This window comes from Pelobates fuscus, chromosome 3 (genome assembly GCF_036172605.1).
Source record: "Pelobates fuscus isolate aPelFus1 chromosome 3, aPelFus1.pri, whole genome shotgun sequence".
Classification (NCBI taxonomy): domain Eukaryota; kingdom Metazoa; phylum Chordata; class Amphibia; order Anura; family Pelobatidae; genus Pelobates; species Pelobates fuscus.
In genome coordinates this window covers 352,409,217-352,429,799 of record NC_086319.1, presented here as the reverse complement: position 1 = coordinate 352,429,799, position 20,583 = coordinate 352,409,217, and the positions used below count along the sequence as shown (strand labels likewise).

General features: G+C 45.1%; 1 protein-coding gene across 1 annotated transcript in view; it reads left to right on the top strand.

Moving 5' to 3' along the window:
• Nucleotides 1-16,939, top strand: part of LOC134603319 (src substrate cortactin-like) — a 59,173-nt gene extending 42,234 nt beyond the window's left edge. The window contains exons 16-17 of the mRNA XM_063449176.1: nucleotides 6,357-6,422; nucleotides 16,538-16,939. Of these exons, the coding sequence (XP_063305246.1) occupies nucleotides 6,357-6,422; nucleotides 16,538-16,677 (206 nt within the window). The 3' untranslated portion in view covers nucleotides 16,678-16,939. The remainder of the gene's footprint in view (nucleotides 1-6,356; nucleotides 6,423-16,537) is intronic.
• Nucleotides 16,940-20,583: the final 3,644 nt, after the last annotated feature.

Genomic DNA, 20,583 nt, shown 5'->3' with positions numbered 1-20,583 from the left:
TCAGTTTTCGCACCGGGGCCCCATGGGTTGTGTGTACGCCACTGGCTAGCTTTAGTGTACCTATAATCTTAATTTTAGTAATGACAGGAGGCGAGTATTTTGCATTAAACTCTCTTTACTAACTCACACAGCAGTAAAGAAAAGTGAAAACATTAACCAATCAAAATGCAATAGGAAGCATAGTATTCACAGAGATAAGGCTCCTCCCCCTCTTTAGAAAGCGACATCATGAATACAGGTCCAAAGAGTCCAAAGTTCCATAACAGGCGCCAACGGGCGATAATCCAAAAAGAAGGTTGAACAGGCGAAGTTGTAATGGAGTCCGTCCTGATAATGAGCTGTAAAGCCACAGAATTACTCCGAAAGAGAACGTGAAATAGGTTAGGAACTGGTCTGGAAACTGGTTGAATTAAAGGTAACAGCCCATGATTAGTTACAGGAATAACATATAACTGAATATAACGATAACAGAATACCAAGTATAATGAAACGATCAAGGCTACTGCCAATAAATGTCCCGAGTGAGCAAACACAAACGGAGACTGAAGCATACAGAGTCAAACATACTTACGTAAGCCTTATCTCCCAAGGGAGGGATGGGCGGGAAAATACTCGCCTCCTGTCATTACTAAAATTAAGATTATAGGTACACTAAAGCTAGCATAATCTTCAATTTTACCACATGACAGGAGGCTCCGTATTTTGCATTTTTAACGCTTATGTAGGAGAGATGAGGCTGTTCCCGAGTTCGGGCGGAAATAGAATGTCCAAAAGGTAGATTCTCGCGACCAGTCCGCGGAGCCTAAGATATCTGTCAGAGAAGCACCCGCCGAGAAGGCCGAAGAAGCCGCCGCTCCACGAATGGAGTGAGCTCCGAAAGTCTCGTCCACTCCCGCCAATGATAGACTCCATCTTATCCACCTGGTGAGGGTAGTAACCGAGACTGGCACGTGAGGCCTAACGTAAGATACCAACAGTTGCCCCGAGGAAGAGACCCTGAGTCTGCAGACCAGGGTTCTTTGCCTACAGGGATTCCCATGACCAGGACGTGAGCCGCCGAAATCGCGGAGCGGACTACGTTTAGAGAGCGATAAGAACGGTCCGCGTAAAAAGGAAAGGAAAGGAAAGAAAATTCAAAACGGCCGTCACAGGGGCTGTAGAGGGATCAATGTTCCGTTCACTGCACCAAGAGGACCAGGAAGTCCAAGCTGATAGGTAACAACGCCTGGTACCTGGAGCCCATGAGTCCCATATGAGATCTCTAGCTGCCTGCGATAACTCGCTGGTTTTCCAGGCACCCCTGAAAGAGTCCAAGCCACTAAGGCGAGACGGTCTTCCAGAATGAGAGGATGAGGGTTGTCTTTCGGGTCGGTGAGGAGTGTTGGGTAGGATGGTATGAGGAGCGGATCCATGAAGGACGATGCCAGGAGGTCCGGGAACCAGGGTTGGCTCTGCCATAGGGGAGTGATGAGGAGAAGAGATCCTCGTTGGGTCTTCAGGTACTGAATCATCCTCGCTATCATGGCGAACGGGGGAAAGGCGTAAGCTCCTCTGGTTGGCCATGGTTGGAGGAATGCGTCCACTGCCATGCTCTCCGGGTCCGGGAGCCAGCTGAAATAGTTGGTCGTCTGTTTGTTGGTGCGTGACGCAAACAGGTCCAGGGGAAATGGACCCCTCCTGCATGAGAGACGCTGGAAGATCTGTGGGTCCAGTCTCCAGTCGCTGCTGTCTCGCCAGTGGCGTGAGAACCAATCCGCAGTCAGGTTCGTCTCTCCCGGGAGATACTCTGCTATGAGGGAGATTTTGCGTGGTAGGCAGAAATCGAAGATCCGCTTCGTTATCTCCGAGAGGAGTCGGGATTGTGCACCTCCCAAGTGGTTGATGTAGCGGACCGCAGAGATGTTGTCCATCCGGAGGAGGATGCAACAGTTCGACTTGTTTCCTGCTAGGCTGCGGATCGCGAACGACCCGGCCAGGAGTTCCAGACAATTTATGTGGAGGTTGAGGTCTTGGGAACTCCAGGCACCGCCTGTCGACCTGCCTTCGCAAGTCGCGCCCCCAGCCCCAGAGGCTTGCGTCCGATTCCAGGACTGTGAACTCCCGAAAATGGCACGGCCATTCCATGCCTCCATGCTGTCCAACCACCAGCTGAGTTCTTGTTTGACTTCCTCCGTTACTGGGATGGTCTAATCGTAGGAAGGGTTCCGGCGAAGGAAGGATGTCTTCAGGCGCTGCATCGCTCTGTAGTGGAGCGGTCCCGGGAAGATTGCCTGGATGGAAGCGGATAGTAGACCTACAATTCGCGCCAAGTTGCGGAGTGGAATGGAGTGGCAACGGAGGACCCGGCGTAGTTCCTTCTTGATGGCAGTGATTTTTGACGTTGGCAGTCGCAGAGTGCTGGACGTGGAGTCTATCTCGAAGCCCAAGAATTGTATGATCTGGGCTGGAGATATTGCCGACTTCTGGTGATTCACCACAAATCCTAGGGACGTCAGGAATCGGATGGCATATTGCGTGTGTTGAGTCAGTCTGGACTTGTCTGAGCAAAACAGTAGCAGGTCGTCCAGGTAGATAATGCAACGAATGCCTTGTGTTCGTAGATGTGCAACTACTGGCTTCAGCAGCTTGGTGAAACACCATGGGGCTGAGCTGAGGCCAAATGGAAGGCATGTGAACTGCCATGGTAGGCCGTTCCAGTGAAACCTGAGGAATTGTCGGCATGAGACGTGGACGGGTACTGACAAGTACGCGTCCTTGAGGTCCAATCTCGTGAACCAGTCCCCGTCTTGAAGGAGGTCTCTTAGAAGGTGGATGCCTTCCATTTTGAAATGTCGGTACATCACGTACGCGTTTAGCCTCCTTAGATTTATGACTGGTCTGAAATCTCCCGTTTTCTTTTTGACCAGGAAGATATTGCTGAAGAAACCCCCTTCGTTTGGAGCGGATTCGATCGCCCCTTCGTCTGGAGGTCCTGCAGTTCGTCGTCGATGAGTCGGCGGTCCTCCGCTGAGCCTCGTGTAGCATGTGGGGGAATAGTCTGGCGCGGGATGTCCACGAAATTGATGATGTAGCCTTGCACCGTCTGGTGGATCCAAGCATCCGCGGAGATGGTGGTCCAGGTCTGGAAATATCGAGCGATACGACCTGCAGTACGTGGGGGAAAAGGTACGGGAGTCAAAGGGCTGTTTACCTGTGGGGAAGCGTGCTCTGCCACGCCCATGTGGTCCCCTGACTCGGTCAGCTCCTCGGTATAGGAGAAGGGTTGTCTGAAGCCCACCTCTGGGTAGAAGGGCTGAGGTCTGTGGGAACGGGGGCCTGTAGGCCAGAAGCGGCTGGCTGCACGGCCCCTGTGGCGGCCAGCCCGTCCAAAAACACCCGACTGGGGTAGCCCCTGAAGACACGCTTCATTGAAGACTGAGCTTTATTCAGGGATGTGAATATGTTAACGTGTTTGTTTAGTTCTTTCAAGAAAGTTTCACCAAACAACTTGCCCTGTGCCAGCGGTCCTAACTCCTTGGTGCCCAATTCCACCAGCTTACCGTCAATGCGGAGCAATGCTGCTTTACGCCTCTCAGAGGAGAGGGCAACGTTGGTGTTACCAACAAAACAGAAGCACCTTTGTGCCCATTCCCTTATATCATGAGCCCATTCTTTTACCATGCTGGTATCAAACTGGTCAGTTCGTTGAAAAGCGTTGTCCGCCAAATACATGATGCGGGCAAGTGGGCCGATGGAGTCCAGCAACTTGTCCTGGACTCCGTGGAATCCTTTTTCCACGCCTCTTCGGGGGTCACGGCCACCCCGAGACATGAAGGTCGAATTCGGCTGTCTGAGCCACATGATCGGGGAGCGAAGGGCGAGGACATTCGGAGTGAAGGCGGTTGTGTACCGTCTTGTCCAGTGGTTTGCGGAGCCACAGGTGCATAAATTCGGAGAGGTGATCGGGGGGAGTCCAATCCGCCGAGCGTGGGTGTCGTATATTACGAGGGTCGAAGAGGCGTTGCCCAGTGGGGTCCAGGATGGCCTCCCCTTCTTCCTGGGCAGATGCAAGGTCATCTGGTAGTTGGATGTCATCCAGGAACGTGCCTCGTAAGAAACCGGTATGGGATCCGATGTCCGAGCCCCACTCATCGTCATGTGAGTCGGAATCTGCAGCCCTCCACTCGTCCAGTATTGCCAAGGAGTGCGAGTGGTCTTCCCCCTCATCCGAGGAGTAACCGTGTTGAGGGGCGGGGGTAGGTCAGGTTGGCTTATGGCGTTTGGTTGGAGCCTTGCCTTTGCCCGGGACAACAGTCCCCTTTTCGCCCTTCCAGTGGCGTTTAATAGGCCATGGGTCGGCTTGGGTCTGCGATTCTGAAGCCTCAGAATCATAGTCATGGAGTGTGGTTTTAGTTGAAGGCATGGTTAGATCGGCTGATGCCGTCATGACCCTTGAAAGTGCTTTCTCCATAGATGCGGAGATGGCCTCAGAAAGATTCCATAGTGTTTTTGGAGTAGGACCGTATAGGTAGAATCTTGTGGCACAGGGTATACGTTGGCTAGGGGTCAGTCTGCGGTGTTGCACACAGTAAATTATGGTATCAGTGATACCCATAGCACCCCAGCAGGGTATAAGTATATAAATTAACACTGTAGGCACCCCAGCAGGGTGGACGTGTACAAATCAAGTATGTGGTATAAGAATACCAGCTTCCCCAGCAGGGTGGATTGGGATTTTTGCACTGGGCTACACCCAGGTATGTGTATGTATGAGGATGGCACAAAATCCACCTATCACAGGGCTTAAACTGATAATACACATATATAGGTGGCACAAAATCCACCTGAAAGCAGCAGTACTGAAAGGGCCTCACCCAGTTATATATATATAGGAAGGTGGCACAAAATCCACCTAATATAAGTGAAGTTATAGTGGTCCACCACTGTATGGGACTGACACCTTATGGGAGGTTAGGTATGCAGTACACTAATGCACTAATCTGCTGACCCCTGCCTGAATGGTGTGCGAAAATATCGTGGTCGGGAGCCGAAAAAACGGAGACCGCGGGTCTCCCAAGATGGCGGCCGTAAATCTCGCGAGACGCGAGATCCAATATGGCCGCCGGAGAGACGGGAAAGGGGTTTCCCGCCGTGTCGGCTAGTGAGTGCGGCTGAGAAGCCGCGAGGAGGACAGATAGGGAGGAGGGTGAGCGTTACCCTCGAGGACGAAACCAACGATCCGATCTCCCATAAAGGGAGATCGGAAAACGCCGAAAACGGAAAAAACAATATACACAGAAAAGGAATAAGGAATACATATAAATAAATAACCACAATAGGCAATATACATCCACAATTAGAGATAACCAAAACCCGATAAAATTAATAAATATAGAAAAGACAAATGAATAAAAAGAAACCAGATATATAGAAAAGGATATAAAATATAAGATACTAATATAAGTCCCTGAGGGCAGGGGAAAAAATCCTGAGAGGAGATAGACAAAGCAGAAGGACAGAAAGTCCTAGGAGACAAATAGGAAAATTCCTATTATATCAAACATCAAAGATAATGAGAAATTCAATATAAAAACAAGATAAGTAAGGGAAGAGCCAAAAACTGACCTGTCTGCTGATGGAGCAGTAAAGAAAGAGGGGGAGGAGCCTTATCTCTGTGAATACTATGCTTCCTATTGCATTTTGATTGGTTAATGTTTTCACTTTTCTTTACTGCTGTGTGAGTTAGTAAAGAGAGTTTAATGCAAAATACGAAGCCTCCTGTCATGTGGTAAAATTGTGACTGTAAGAAATCTAACTGATAAATGGCAGATAATTGAGCAGTGAGACTGCAAGGGCATGATTCGTACATCAAAACTAGTCCATTAATTTAAAGTTCTTTGGTACCTATAGTGTCTCTTTAAACTTCAGGAAACCTGGAAAATTGAGTGAAATTGGGAGGAGCAAAGGGAGAAACCTGGGGCTAAAATGACAACTATTGTGGAATTTTTATTTTTTATTTTTAAATCTACTATTTTCACCCTACCTGAGATGATTATGGGGCAGCTTTTGCCATAGTGTACATGGATAGATGGGTGGTAGAACAGATGAATGGATGGATAGAAAGATAGATGGACAGAAAGACAAGTGGATAGAAGGAGGAAAGAATGTGTGGATGGACAGATACATAGACGAGTACATGGATGGCTGGCTGGATGTTTATTAGCTATAATAAATATCAAAGCTATTGCAGGGTTTTGCCTCTAGATGTCATTATTTACCTTACCATAGTTCAGTCAGAACACAACTATCTATAATGTTATTTCAATAACCGTTATCATCTTCTCACTGATTGTTATGAAATACATTTCTGCTTTCAGCATCTTCTATGGGTGGTGTGCAAGCTCCCGGAATCTCTGCTATTGCTATTTATGATTACGAAGGAGGTATGTTGCCAACTCTTCAAGTGTGTTTATTTGTAAATAGGTAAAATGTTCCAGAGTGCTGCACAGTGCTAACTGTTTGTTAGGTGAAGAAAATACTAAAAAATGTTAGTTTAACACTATTTTTTTTATACACATTATTTGTTGTAATGTATGTGAGTGTGTACACAACAATTTTGGATTGATAATGTTATTTACTAATGTGTAAATTACCAGGTTGTTACCAGCTATTTTGGCCTAAAACTTTGAAATTCAGTTTAAGTTCAAGTTGGTTTGAAAATCTTTATTTAAAAGACAAGGAAAAATGAACAAACTATAAGCAGTCTTGTACATTTTTTTTTGAAATAGTGAGTTTACTATTTAGTATAAAATGTATGTGGAGCAGAAGTGAGCTGGGGAACAATTAAAGTAAACAAGGCAAGAGACAGATAGATACATGATGAAAGGGGAAGACGAGAAAGAATAGAGGGGAAAAATAGACAAGAGTGGGCAAACAGAGGGGAAATTGCCTTAATAATGTGTGGTGAGAATGAGAGCTAAAGGATCTAGACCAGGGACCTCCAAACTATGGCCCACTGGCCACATCCAACCTGCCACAAGCTGCAGGTACTTCCCCAAGCAACATTGACGTCAAGCATAGGTGCCGCAACAGGTTTGTACATACAAAATAAAGCATCCGATTGCGTTTAGTAGTAGTAAGGACACACACACCACCCACAGCACCCAAACACACACAGCACCCCCAGATACACACAGCACCCAAACACACACAGCACCCCCAGACGCACACAGCACCCTCAAACACACACAGCACCCCCAGACACACACAGCACCCAAACACACACAGCACCCCCAGACGCACACAGCACGCCCAGACGCACACAGCACCCTCAGACGCACACAACACCCTCAGATGCACACAGCTCCCTCAGACAGACACAGCTCCCTCAGACAGACAGCACCCTCGCTCACACAGCACACACCCACACATATACAGCACACACACATATATATATATAGATGGGGTACATTGACGTTGTGGCAGGCTTATGCAATGTATGATCATATAATGTAACTAAATCCCCATTTTTTTGCCTAGATTAGGTGTTTTTTAAAAAAAACTTTTACAAACTAATAAAATCTGTCAACATTGAAGTTGCTGTTTAGTAGATAGGAGAGTGCGCTGGATCTTGTGTATTTATTGTATAATATGGCCCCCAGCAGCACCCCATTTAAGCATGTTTAGGTGAGTGCAACCATCCCCCCATGTTTCCTACATATATATATATATATATATATATATATATACACACATACACTACAGCACCCCTCAAACTGCACCACTACACATATTACGCTCCAGATACACACTAGAACCCTTACCCTATATGCACTCTTAATCCTCTATACACACACACACACACACACACACACACAATCTTCTATACACACTCTGGGTCCTTTACACACTAGATCTCCTACACACACACTGCAACACCTACACATACTACATTCCTTGTAAGCAAACACATACAATATTCTCTAAACACACCCTCTCTACAACCCCTACACACACTACGTCACCTATACACACACACTACAGCCTGTATGCACACAAACACAGCACCCCCAGACACACACAGCACCCCCAGACGCACACAGCACCCCCAGACGCACACAGCACCCCCAGACGCACACAGCACCCCCAGATGCACACAGCACCCTCAGATGCACACAGCACCCTCAGATGCACACAGCACCCTCAGACGCACACAGCACCCTCAGACGCACACAGCACCCCCAGACGCACACAGCACCCCCAGACGCACACAACACCCTCAGATGCACACAGCTCCCTCAGACAGACACAGCTCCCTCAGACAGACAGCACCCTCAGACAGACAGCACCCTCGCTCACACAGCACACACCCACACATATACAGCACACACACATATATATATATAGATGGGGTACATTGACGTTGTGGCAGGCTTATGCAATGTATGATCATATAATGTAACTAAATCCCCATTTTTTTGCCTAGATTAGGTGTTTTTTAAAAAAAACTTTTACAAACTAATAAAATCTGTCAACATTGAAGTTGCTGTTTAGTAGATAGGAGAGTGCGCTGGATCTTGTGTATTTATTGTATAATATGGCCCCCAGCAGCACCCCATTTAAGCATGTTTAGGTGAGTGCAACCATCCCCCCATGTTTCCTACATATATATATATATATATATATATATATATATACACACATACACTACAGCACCCCTCAAACTGCACCACTACACATATTACGCTCCAGATACACACTAGAACCCTTACCCTATATGCACTCTTAATCCTCTATACACACACACACACACACACACACACACAATCTTCTATACACACTCTGGGTCCTTTACACACTAGATCTCCTACACACACACTGCAACACCTACACATACTACATTCCTTGTAAGCAAACACATACAATATTCTCTAAACACACCCTCTCTACAACCCCTACACACACTACGTCACCTATACACACACACTACAGCCTGTATGCACACAAACACAGCACCCCCAGACACACACAGCACCCCCAGACGCACACAGCACCCCCAGACGCACACAGCACCCCCAGACGCACACAGCACCCCCAGATGCACACAGCACCCTCAGATGCACACAGCACCCTCAGATGCACACAGCACCCTCAGACGCACACAGCACCCTCAGACGCACACAGCACCCCCAGACGCACACAGCACCCCCAGACGCACACAGCACCCCCAGACGCACACAGCACCCTCAGACGCACACAGCACCCTCAGACGCACACAGCACCCCCAGACGCACACAGCACCCTCAGACGCACACAGCACCCTCAGACGCACACAGCACCCTCAGACGCACACAGCACCCTCAGACGGACAGCACCCTCGCTCACACAGCACACACCCACACATATATATATATATATATACACACATACACTACAGCACCTCTCACACTGCACCACTACACATATTACGCTCCATATACACGCTAGATCCCTTACCCTATATGCACTCTTAATCCTCTACACACACACACACACACACACACATGCAATCTTCTATACACACTCTGGGTCCTTTACACACTAGATCTCCTACACACACACTGCAACACCTACACACACTACATTCCTTGTAAGCAAACACATACAATATTCTCTAAACACACCCTCTCTACAACCCCTACACACACTACGTCACCTATACACACACACTACAGCCCGTATGCACACACTCGCTACATCCCTTATAACACTATGCCCCTATACACACACTCTCTACAGCCCCTAGCCACACATATTACACCACGAACACAAATAAAATTTACCTATACACAATACACAATACCACACCACACTCTACACACACGCAATCTCACAAGCAGGCTCCAAACACATGCACCATACACTTTCCTGGCCCTTTTGCCCTCTGGTATCCCACTTGTGGAGACACCAGAGACAATTTAAAAGCAAACACAGCGCAAGCATGTTATTAAATTTGCTTGCGCTGCACAGAACAAATACAGGGCCTTTTTCTAATGCTAGAGCTCTTTAGTGGGGCTCTGCGCATTGAACCAACATGCCCACTTTAAGACGGGGCGTGCTTGTCATTAGTGATTACAAAACACTCCCTCTCTGGTCCTGCCCCCTTCTTAGGGGGCCGCTCTGTTTGAAAAATGCCCGGGCCGAATTTTTTTCCCAGTCCGGCCCTGATATGATCATATATTGCATAAGTTTGCCACCATGTCAATGTACCCCATTTTATGGCAGGTCCTACTCTAGCAGCCTAATGCTTGCTCTTATGAGATTAATCCACTTACTTGGGAAATACTTCCTCCTGGGTCTCTCTGCAAGTCAGGGCTAAATAGGGTCCTGGAATGAGGCACATGTGACAGGGAGGGGTGCAAAACCAAGGAGTTGGCTTGGACTCCCAAATATATAAATGAAACCAAGAGGGCTGCACTCACCTGAACATGCTTAAATTATAGGGTGCTGCTGGGGCCAAAATACACAATCCAGCGTACTCGCTTATTCACTAAACAATGATTATATATCAGCACAATATTTAGCTATACATAGAATAATAAAAGTCCAGAGATATGGTGGAGTTTGCATTATTATAGTAGTCCAATGTAGAATCTTATGTGTGGAGACTTCCTGTAGGATGGACAGTTTTCAATGACAACCAGTTGTCCTCAATAAGTCAGCATATGGAATGAGAGTAAACAGAAAAGGCCTCTGATAATATAGTATTTTCAAATAAATGAAATATTAGAAGAAATTAACTTACAAGTAAAGAGTTATCAGGTAACTCAAGGTTTATAACGTATAGCAATGCTTTCTTTGCCTCAGTGCTGGCGGATATATATATATACATGCCAAGTAGATAGGATAAGTAAGTATTGTGTTGACCATAGGCTGATGGAACGTCTCATAAATAATATGTGATCATAAGCACATAAAGAAAGTACCAATAGAGTAGAACTTTTATCAGGGCCGGTGCAATGATTTTTGGCTGCACAGGCAAAAATTGATTTTGCCGCCCCCCCCTCCCCCCTTCCCCACACACACACTGGTTCCCTGGGTACTGATAGGCATGCAACACTTCCCCTGCTGCTGGAAAGGCCTACAAGAAAGCTCTGGTTAGTGCCACTGACCTACGCCCAGCCACGCATTAACTCTCTCATTGGCTAACAGCGCTTAGCTGAAGCTCTTAACCAATAAGCGAGGTCCTACATGGCTGGGCTTAGCTCAATAACAGGAGTTTCTGGTGGCAGCCTCCTGAAAATTAACCCCCTCCCTAAGCAATATTAATAATCACATAGGCCTGCAGTTTACTCCATGCTTCCCAAAAATTGGAAGTCCTTATTTCTTTGCAATTATACCCTCCTAAAATAAAATTCCATATTTCTCTGCAATGTACCCCTTTCTCCTCAATTCACATCATGGCTAGCTTCCCATAGCAATTAGGTCAATTAACCCCTTCCAGGTTCCCTGTGTGCACCCTTTTATAAGCTTTTCCAGCTACTTCTGCTCTACACACTTACAGTGTAACAGTCACAAAACACTCACTCACAGATAGGGGCACACAGTCATACACACACTGCCCTCAGTCACACAGGAACATAAATTCTCAGAGATATACATAACAATTACATACAAACACATTCAGTTACAGTCAAATAAAATCACAAACAGAAATATTCTCATACACATTTACAGTGATACACACTTACAGCATACACCTACAGTCACACTCATAGATGCACAAAATCACACAGACACAGACTTACAATTATGCATGCAGGACATGCACACTCACAGTCAGACATTTATACTCTGACACACACAGACAACACACTCACTTTCACAGACCCTGATACCAATCACTTTCATACACCAGACAACACACTCACATTCACAGACTAAGATACCCACTCACATTCACAGACCAGATACTCACTCACAGTCACTCATGGAGACACACCATAGGTAATGCACCCTTAGTCCTTGTAGCTCCTCATGCACACTAATTCCTTTCTGCCCCATAGTGCTCCTCACTGTAACATGCAGTATGTGTGTTGTGGCAGCTCCTACCTGTAGGAGCTGGAGCCAGCCTTCAGAGTGGGAGCTTGTTTCCCACTCCCTCGCGGTCTGATGACATACGTCATGTTATGGGAGGGCTAATACAGAGCAAGGGGGCGGAGCTTTGCAGACAGCAGCCAATGAAACCTCTGCAGGGCTGTTACAATGCCTCAGGGAGGCCCTGCAGCATCCAGGCTTCCACAGTGTACCTCCGTAGCAGCAGCTCTGCCCTTCAAAACACCGGCAGTGTGTGAGTTGTGAGGGGCGGCTGCTGTGGGCTTAGGGTGTCAGAAATATTTAATAATCCAAGTCTCTGGCCAGGTGCCAGAGATTTGGATTTTTGCGCCCCCCTTCTGTGCCGCCTTATGGACGCGCCGGCCCTGACTTTTATACCAGGTGGTCTATGTGGAAGGAAGTCAAAAACACACAAACAGCTCTAAGGAAACCGCATGGAGTGGTACAATTCAGGATATTAGTGTATGGTCTCTTTCCAAATATCGTCAATGGAATGTAAAATACAAGCACAAGAAAGAAAACATAGTGCTCTCCGTTTATAGCAATGAGTAGAATAAAATGAAAATCTACTTACATTTTTGTGAGCATTTGAATGCTCTGTAATATCAGTATGAGTAGTATAATCCCCACATAGAATAAATTAAGGAAAATCCAAAGGAATGTAATGCCAGACAACAATCTTCAGTGATGTAGAGAAGTACAGATAGCCCGATTTAGGACCAGCAGGTAGGGCTTACCACTAGTAGTTTATTAACATTTTAATAACCAATAGTTTAAAATAAATAGAGTTAAATCAAGCAATAAAAGCAAATACAAGTAATTAACAACACATTTTGTCTCAAGGTCTTTATCAAGGGAAACAAAGCAGAGGTCTTGGCTAAAGTGTTATTTACAGGGCATCAGAAACCGAAAATCACAGTTTAGTGACATCAGTCATGTGACCACTGTAAGAGTCATATGACTGGCAAATTGTAATAGCAAAATAAAAAAAGTTCATAACTAAGCAAATTTTATCTCGCCTTAAAAAGATAAACGGGAAACTACATTGATATGTAGTTTCACAGTCAATTGTCGTGAGGGAGGACTACAAAGTCCTTAATGCCTTGTGTTTATTTAGATGTGATTGAATGATCGCAAATACATCAGGATGCAACTGAGTGAAAAGACTAGCTAGTCTTTGAAGTCTAAATGACTGTGTGGTGCGGGAGAAAACAAAGGAAAAATTAGAAAGAGAAAACTTACAAGCGTTGTTTGAAACTCCATGGTCCATAGTACTCTTTGGTCCGATCACGTGATAGGAGGAGCAGAGAAAAAAATCTGTTGAAGATGCATATATATAACCTAGCTAAGATCTTGCCCGCATTTAGGCAGGACATTGAGAGGTGGTGTGGTCTTGAAATGTCATGGTTGGGTAGATTTAATTCAGTTAAAATAAAAAAGTAAATTATCAGAATATAGGGAACAAGTGACCTTATAAGACATTTTTGAAAAGAATTACGAATCTGAAAAAAATAGATGAAGTCGTAATATATGCAGAAGAACAAGATAGAAACGGTCTTCTTTCATATAAAAGTTAACACTAACACCATGGCCATTCCGATACATTTACTTAGTGATCATTTGAATGTGTCTGATCAGGATCTGAACATATGTAAAGTTTAACAATAAAAAAATATACATATATATGTATAATACATAATTAATAATCAACGCTGGCATGTACTTAAAATGAAAAATAGGGACTGTCCCTCCTAAATTGAGACACTTTGGAGATATGCTGCAATCAACTTTATGTAATATTTTTACATTCTCACTGATATGCACAGCAATCAATTGCCAGATGGCAGATGGTAAGTGATGAATTGTTTCTACAGATGATCTTTCCATGAACAATTTGTTTGAACTCAACGGTTACATAAGATTAGGTTAGTTCAGAGAAAGGAGCGGTTTCATTTTTTTACTGTTGTCAAGACACATTTTATGCAAAGCAATATTCTTATGAGTCATGTAGGTAAGAAGAAAACAATGACAAAAATCAGCTTGACAGACCTAATGAAACAATTTTTGAAAAAAATAAAAAAATAAAACCCAATTACTTAGCAGGTCTACTTATTAGATCTTATAAGTGTGTGTCAGTGGCGGATCCATAGCCTGATCTCGGGAGGGGCACTTGTAGATTATTTAAATAAATAATCAAGACACAATAACCACTACAGCTCAGTGTAGTGGTTATGGTGCCAATAGTGCCGGGACCCCCTCCCAGAGTAAGTAGTTAAACCGTTTAAGAACAGTTTGACAACTTACCTGAGGTCTGCTGGGAAATGGGGCTGTATTAGGGCATAGGAGCAGTGATGTGTGTGAGTTGTGCAATGTGTGAGGGGTGCAGTGTGTGTGTGTGTGAGGGGGTCAGTGTGTGAGCAGTGTGTGTGTGTGTGTGTGTGAAGGTTGCAGTGTGTGTGTTAGGGGGGCAGTGTATGTGGGGTCAGTATGTGTGTGTGACAATTGCAGTGTATGTGTATATGGGAGGGCAGTGTATGTGTAGGGCAATGTGTGTATGGGGGGGGCAGTGTATGTGTAGGGCAATGTGTGTATGGGGCAGTGTTTGTGTAGGTCAATGTGTATGTGTGATTGGGGCAGTGTGTGTGTATGGGGGCAGTGTGTGGGGCAGTGTATGTGTGTCTGGGCAGTGTGTGCGTATGGGGGCAGTGTGTGCATATGGGGGGCAGTGTGTGCGTATGGGGGCAGTGTATGTGTGTCTGGGGCAGTGTGTGTGTCTGGGGGGCAGTGTATGTGTGTCTGGGGGGGCAGTGTATGTGTGTCTGGGGCAATGTGTGTATGGGGGGCAGTGTATGTGTGTCTGGGGCAATGTGTGTATGGGGGGCAGTGTATGCGTGTATGGGGCAGTGTGTGTGTATGGGGGCAGTGTATGCGTGTCTGGGGGGCAGTGTATGCGTGTCTGGGGGGCAGTGTATGTGTGTATGGGGGGAGTGGCAATGTGTATGTAGGGTGTGAGTGTATGTGATAAGGCTAGGGGGGGGGGGGCTTTTTTATAATCTGCTTTTTTTTTTTTAAATGTATTTAATTAAAATAAATATTCATTATGTCCCCCCTCCTTTCTTACCTTTATTGAGAAGGAGGGGGGACATTTCTGGATCCCTTGTGGTCCGGTGGCGATTCCCTGGTGGTGAGAGTGAATGCTAGCCCGCGCTCCAGGGCTAGAGTTCACTCTCGCGAGATTTGGAGCGTTGCTGTGGTAACCGTGGCAACGCTCTGTGCTCGCGAGAGTAGGACCCGGCGGAGCTGCAGGTAAGAGCTCCTGGGTCCTCTCTCCCTTCCCTGCCAGCTGTCAGCACAGTGCCTGCGGACCGGGGAGGAAGATCACTGATCTCTCTCTCCCCGGTCCGCAGGCACATTGCAGGGCTGGTGCCTGCATGTTCTGACAGGGGAGAGGGAGACCATCGGTTTTCTGGGGGGGGGGCAATTGCCCCATTGCGCCCCCCTGGATCCGCCACTGGTGCATGTCAGCTGGGGACTGAACAAACCCTCTTGAACAGTGGGTTAATGGGAAAGGTGTGTTTCCTGCTGCAACATGACTCTCCATGTGCAGCAATTGTATGATCTTTAAAGGTCTTTTCTTTTTCTTACATGTACTTGTTTTGTATATATATATATATATATATATATATGTACGTCCGTCCGTGGCGCTATCACTGTCTGGGGACTTTGCGTGATTGACACTTCTTGATTGACACTTCTTGACGGCGCTAGCTCTGCCCAGTGTCAAGAAGTGTCCGGCATAGGGAAATTACTGCGACAAAGTAGTTCTTGCATTTATTTCAGTAAATCTTTTAACTAGGCTGGGAATTCATTGAGATTTCAACACAGTCAATATGAATATTTAATAAAGATTATATCTTTATGAAGTACTTATTTTGCAGGGGCAAGCAGGGTGACCGTTATAAGTGTCACTTTTTGCATGGAAATTCCTTTTAAAATCACAACACATGGCTCACAGTGCAAAATCATCAAAATATTAACAAAGACAAACATTCTGACAGTTTTCTGAATGACAAGTTTGAAAGTATACAATACAATATTTGCCCTTTTAGCAGGCTAGAAGAGAGCTTAAAGTGGATCTATCATTTTTGGGGGGACAAATATTTTCTACTGAATTGTAATTTGTAAATGTGACATTATAGAAAGAGTGGATGAAGACATAGTTATTATTTGCTACACGCATAATTATGATTATTAAGGGTTCTTTCATAGATCAATTAAAACTAAAATCAGTTTTAATGATCAAATTTGTCAGATGACCTTTTAGTTAAATAATTTCTTTCTGATGAAAATTCATACATACTATCAAATATGTCAGATGACCTTTTAGTTATATAATTTTTTTTCTGATGAAAATTCCTACATACTAAACATGTTCTTTGTTGCTTCACTTCCTTTTTGTGTCTAGCTGGAGATGATGAGATTTCATTTGAACCTGAGGACATGATCACAGATATTGAGATGCTGGATGAGGGATGGTGGAATGGAACCTGCCGGGGGCGCCGAGGTCTCTTTCCAGCCAACTATGTAGAGCTTGTAAAAAAATAAGCTGTATTTTACCTTATGTGCACTGCTTCCACATGCTTTTCCTACTGAATTTTTTTTTTTTATCCTTCTGAATAAAAATGTTCTAAACATCCGCCCATGCACTAATACTGCTGTTCTGGGAGCCATTTACAAATTAATTTCTTCTATTCAACAAAAACATGCTACTACAATATGGTTTACTATGTTTCATCTTTCATTATACATCTTATCATTCCTGCTTTTCAAATTCTTCTGAGTATTAAAGTACAACATTATAAATTAATGTGTGTGTTGGTGTATAAGAAATTGTTTGGGTATTTTTTTTTAATCTGCCTATTGATTTTATGTTTTGGCATTTATGTCATTGTCATTTAATTTGTTGTGGCAATTTTGTCACTATATGACAAAATGATAATGGGCATTTTACTTTTTGGATGTTCCAATGTTAATGTCCCATCTTGACCCCAGTGAATGCAATGATAGGGTGAGTGTGTCACCAGTGCCCCATTCAAAGGCAACATTGAAATTTTGAGAGTACTTTGGGGTTGAAGCATTCAAAAAAGTTTAACCCCCATCAGGTAAAAACAGGTTGCACAGGACCTCCAGACACCACAGCTCTTCTGAGATGATGTTTTTATGGTGTCCATAGTGGTCCTTTAAGGCAGTGATGTTGTATATCATAACATGTTTTCTTTAAAGTAACACAGCAAGCTATAATGGTTATAATGCTTGGTATAATTGTTATGGTGCCAGGAGTAACCACCTCTTCCCTAATATAATAATCAAATGGAAGAAAAAATAAATATTTAGGCACACCTAAGGTTTCTTCTAAAATGCAGTCTTTTTATTTGGAACAAGAAAGTGGAGACTTCCTTGCAAACTAATATAAGTAATCAAGCTGTTTAATAATGGTTTGACCTGGGCCCATTAGGTGCCAACCCTTGCTTCTCTGACGTGAAGGGTGGAAGGTCCTGCTAGTAGCTTCTGTTAGCTTCCCTGAACTAAGCCCTACAGTGCAGGAATAGCTCATAAGCTCAGCTCATAAGCCGGTCACTTTCGGCCAATGAGCTTAGCACTGAATTGTCAGAAATAGCTCAGTGAAGAGAGCTTTTGGTTGCAGGGAGCAGCATGTGGAAGACCTTAGATAAGAAGTCAAATCATTAGATAATGGTTTGACTAGGGAATTTCTGACACCATAGTCACTAAAGCTAGCTGTATGGTGTCAGGGTACCTGCGGTCTCTACCTCCGAAAGAGGTAGAGACTTAGCTGTTCCTCCATCCAGACGGCCTGATGGCTCCCTTCCCCACGGTCTATCCGGTCATGCAAGGCCGGCCGCGAGGGAGTGACTGCCTTTTACAGCATCTAGGCAGGAAGTTGTCATCAGGACACTCCTCCGGAATGACCTGTCACTCAATTGCTGCAGGACCAATCAGGACGCCTCGGAGGCGTGGTTACTGCTCTGAACAGGGTATTTAACAGAGCTTCGTTCATTAGCTCATTGCCCTGTCGTGGTTCTAGCTTGTTCTAGTCACTCAGTGCTTGTGTATTCTATTATCCCTTTTGGTTTTGACCCGGCTTGTTTACCTTACTCTGCTTATCTCTGTTACCCTTGATTCGGCTTGTCTCTCGCTTACCTGTCTTCTGTTACCCTCGACCTCGGCTTGTCTTTGACCATTCTATACTGTACTACTTACGTTAGTCCGGCCATTCTAAGGTCCGGTATACGTATCTGGCTACTGTTTGTACTCTGCGTGTTGGATCCCTGTCCCGATCCTGACATTACGACAGGGCCAATGGATCCTGCAAGTACAAACAGTCAGCTTGCTTCTCCTGATCCTAGGTTTGAAGCCATGGATCACAGAATGGATCAGATGGCGCTTGCGCTACAGGCTCTATTATCTCGTGCCAATAACCCACCAGAGGAGATACGTAATACCCCTGTTTCTCCTGTCGGTTCAGGTCTAGAGGTAGCCACAGTGGGTGCTTCTTCTCGCATTACCCCCCCAGTACGCTATGGTGGGGCTCCTGAGAAGTGTCGTGGTTTCTTAAACCAAATTAGTATCCATTTTGAATTGCAACCTCGCTCTTATCCTACAGATAGGGCAAAGGTAGGATTTATTATCACCCTACTTATTGAGAAAGCTCTGAGATGGGCCAACCCATTATGGGAGAACGTTAACCCATTAGTTTATAACTATAACGCCTTTGTAGCTGCTTTTAGAAGAACATTTGACCCTCCAGGTAGAAAGGTTAATGCAGCCAGATTACTGTTGCGTCTGAAAGAGGAGAACCGAACACTGGTGGATTATGCACTAGAGTTCAGGTCTCTGGCATCAGAGATCAAGTGGAATGAGCAGGCGTATATGGATGTATTTTTGAATGGCTTATCTGAAGTAATCCTTGATGAGGTTGCTACCAGAGAACTCCCCGAGAATTTAGAGGATTTAATTTCGTTCATCTCTCGTATAGATGAGCGTTTAAGAGAGAGACAGAACACTCGAGAGAGGAACCGGAGACCTTCTTTTAGGTTAACCCCCGCTTTTCCAAGTCCTGACTCCACGGTATCTTTGCTTCCTGAACCTATGCAGATAGGGTATACCCGCCTCTCTGAGGAGGAAAGACAGTACAGGAGAAGAGAGGGTTTGTGTATGTATTGTGGAGCTAAGGGTCATTTACTCTCAAACTGTTCTAACCGCCCGGGAAACGCTCGCACCTAAGTCTCTCTAGAGAACAGGCCTTGGGTGTTTCTATTTTGTCCTCTACTCCTAATTATAAAGATCACAGGCTTCTGCTACCAGTTTCCTTAACTTGCGGGAGGAAAGTAGTAAGGGCTATGGCTTTGATAGATTCCGGTGCTGCTGAGAATTTTATCGACCAAGCCTTTGCTAGTAAAAACAATTTCCCATCCCAGCTAAGGGAGACACCCTTGGCCGTTGAGGCCATAGATGGTAGACCACTACTAGACCCTGTTATCTTTCGTGAGACCATACCCATTGAGTTAAATGTTGGTATCCTACACGTGGAGAATTTATCTCTTCTGCTCATTTCGTCTCCTTCCGTTCCCATAGTTCTGGGGTACCCATGGTTGAAAGAACATAACCCTATTATTGATTGGGAGTTAGGGGAGATACTCTCGTGGGGCCAGGGCTGCCAGGATCGGTGTTTGTGCAAGGTTTCTCCATTAGCTAATATTAACATCCAGGAGAATCCTACTCAGTCCACAGAAAGACAAATACCAGACCGTTACCTAGACTTAAGGGCAGTGTTTGACAAGAAGAATGCCGATTCTTTGCCGCCACACAGGTCATTTGACTGTAAAATTAAGCTTCTACCCGGGACTATGCCTCCGAGGGGCCATGTATATCCTTTGTCTGTTCAGGAAAACTCGGTTCTAGAGGAGTATATTCAGGAGAATTTAGAAAAGGGATTCATCAGGAGGTCTTCTTCTCCGGCCGATGCGGGGTTCTTTTTCATTAAGAAGAAGGATGGCACGCTGAGACCTTGTATCGATTACCGAGGCTTGAATAAAATAACTGTCAGAAATGCCTATCCCATCCCACTGATTACCGAGTTATTTGATCGTCTTAAGGGCTCCAAAATCTTCACCAAGTTAGATCTCAGAGGGGCTTACAATTTGGTGAGAATCCAGCAAGGTCACGAGTGGATGACGGCATTCAATACCCGGTATGGCCATTACGAATACACTGTTATGCCATTTGGACTATGCAATGCTCCTGCAGTATTTCAAGAGTTGATTAATGAGGTACTTAGGGAGTTTCCGCATGATTGTGTTATTGTTTACCTGGACGACATACTAATACACTCTAAGGAGATTGAGACTCACCATAGACAGGTCAGAAAGGTGTTACACAAACTTCTGCAACATGGTCTATACTGTAAATTGGAGAAGTGCAGTTTTGATCAGT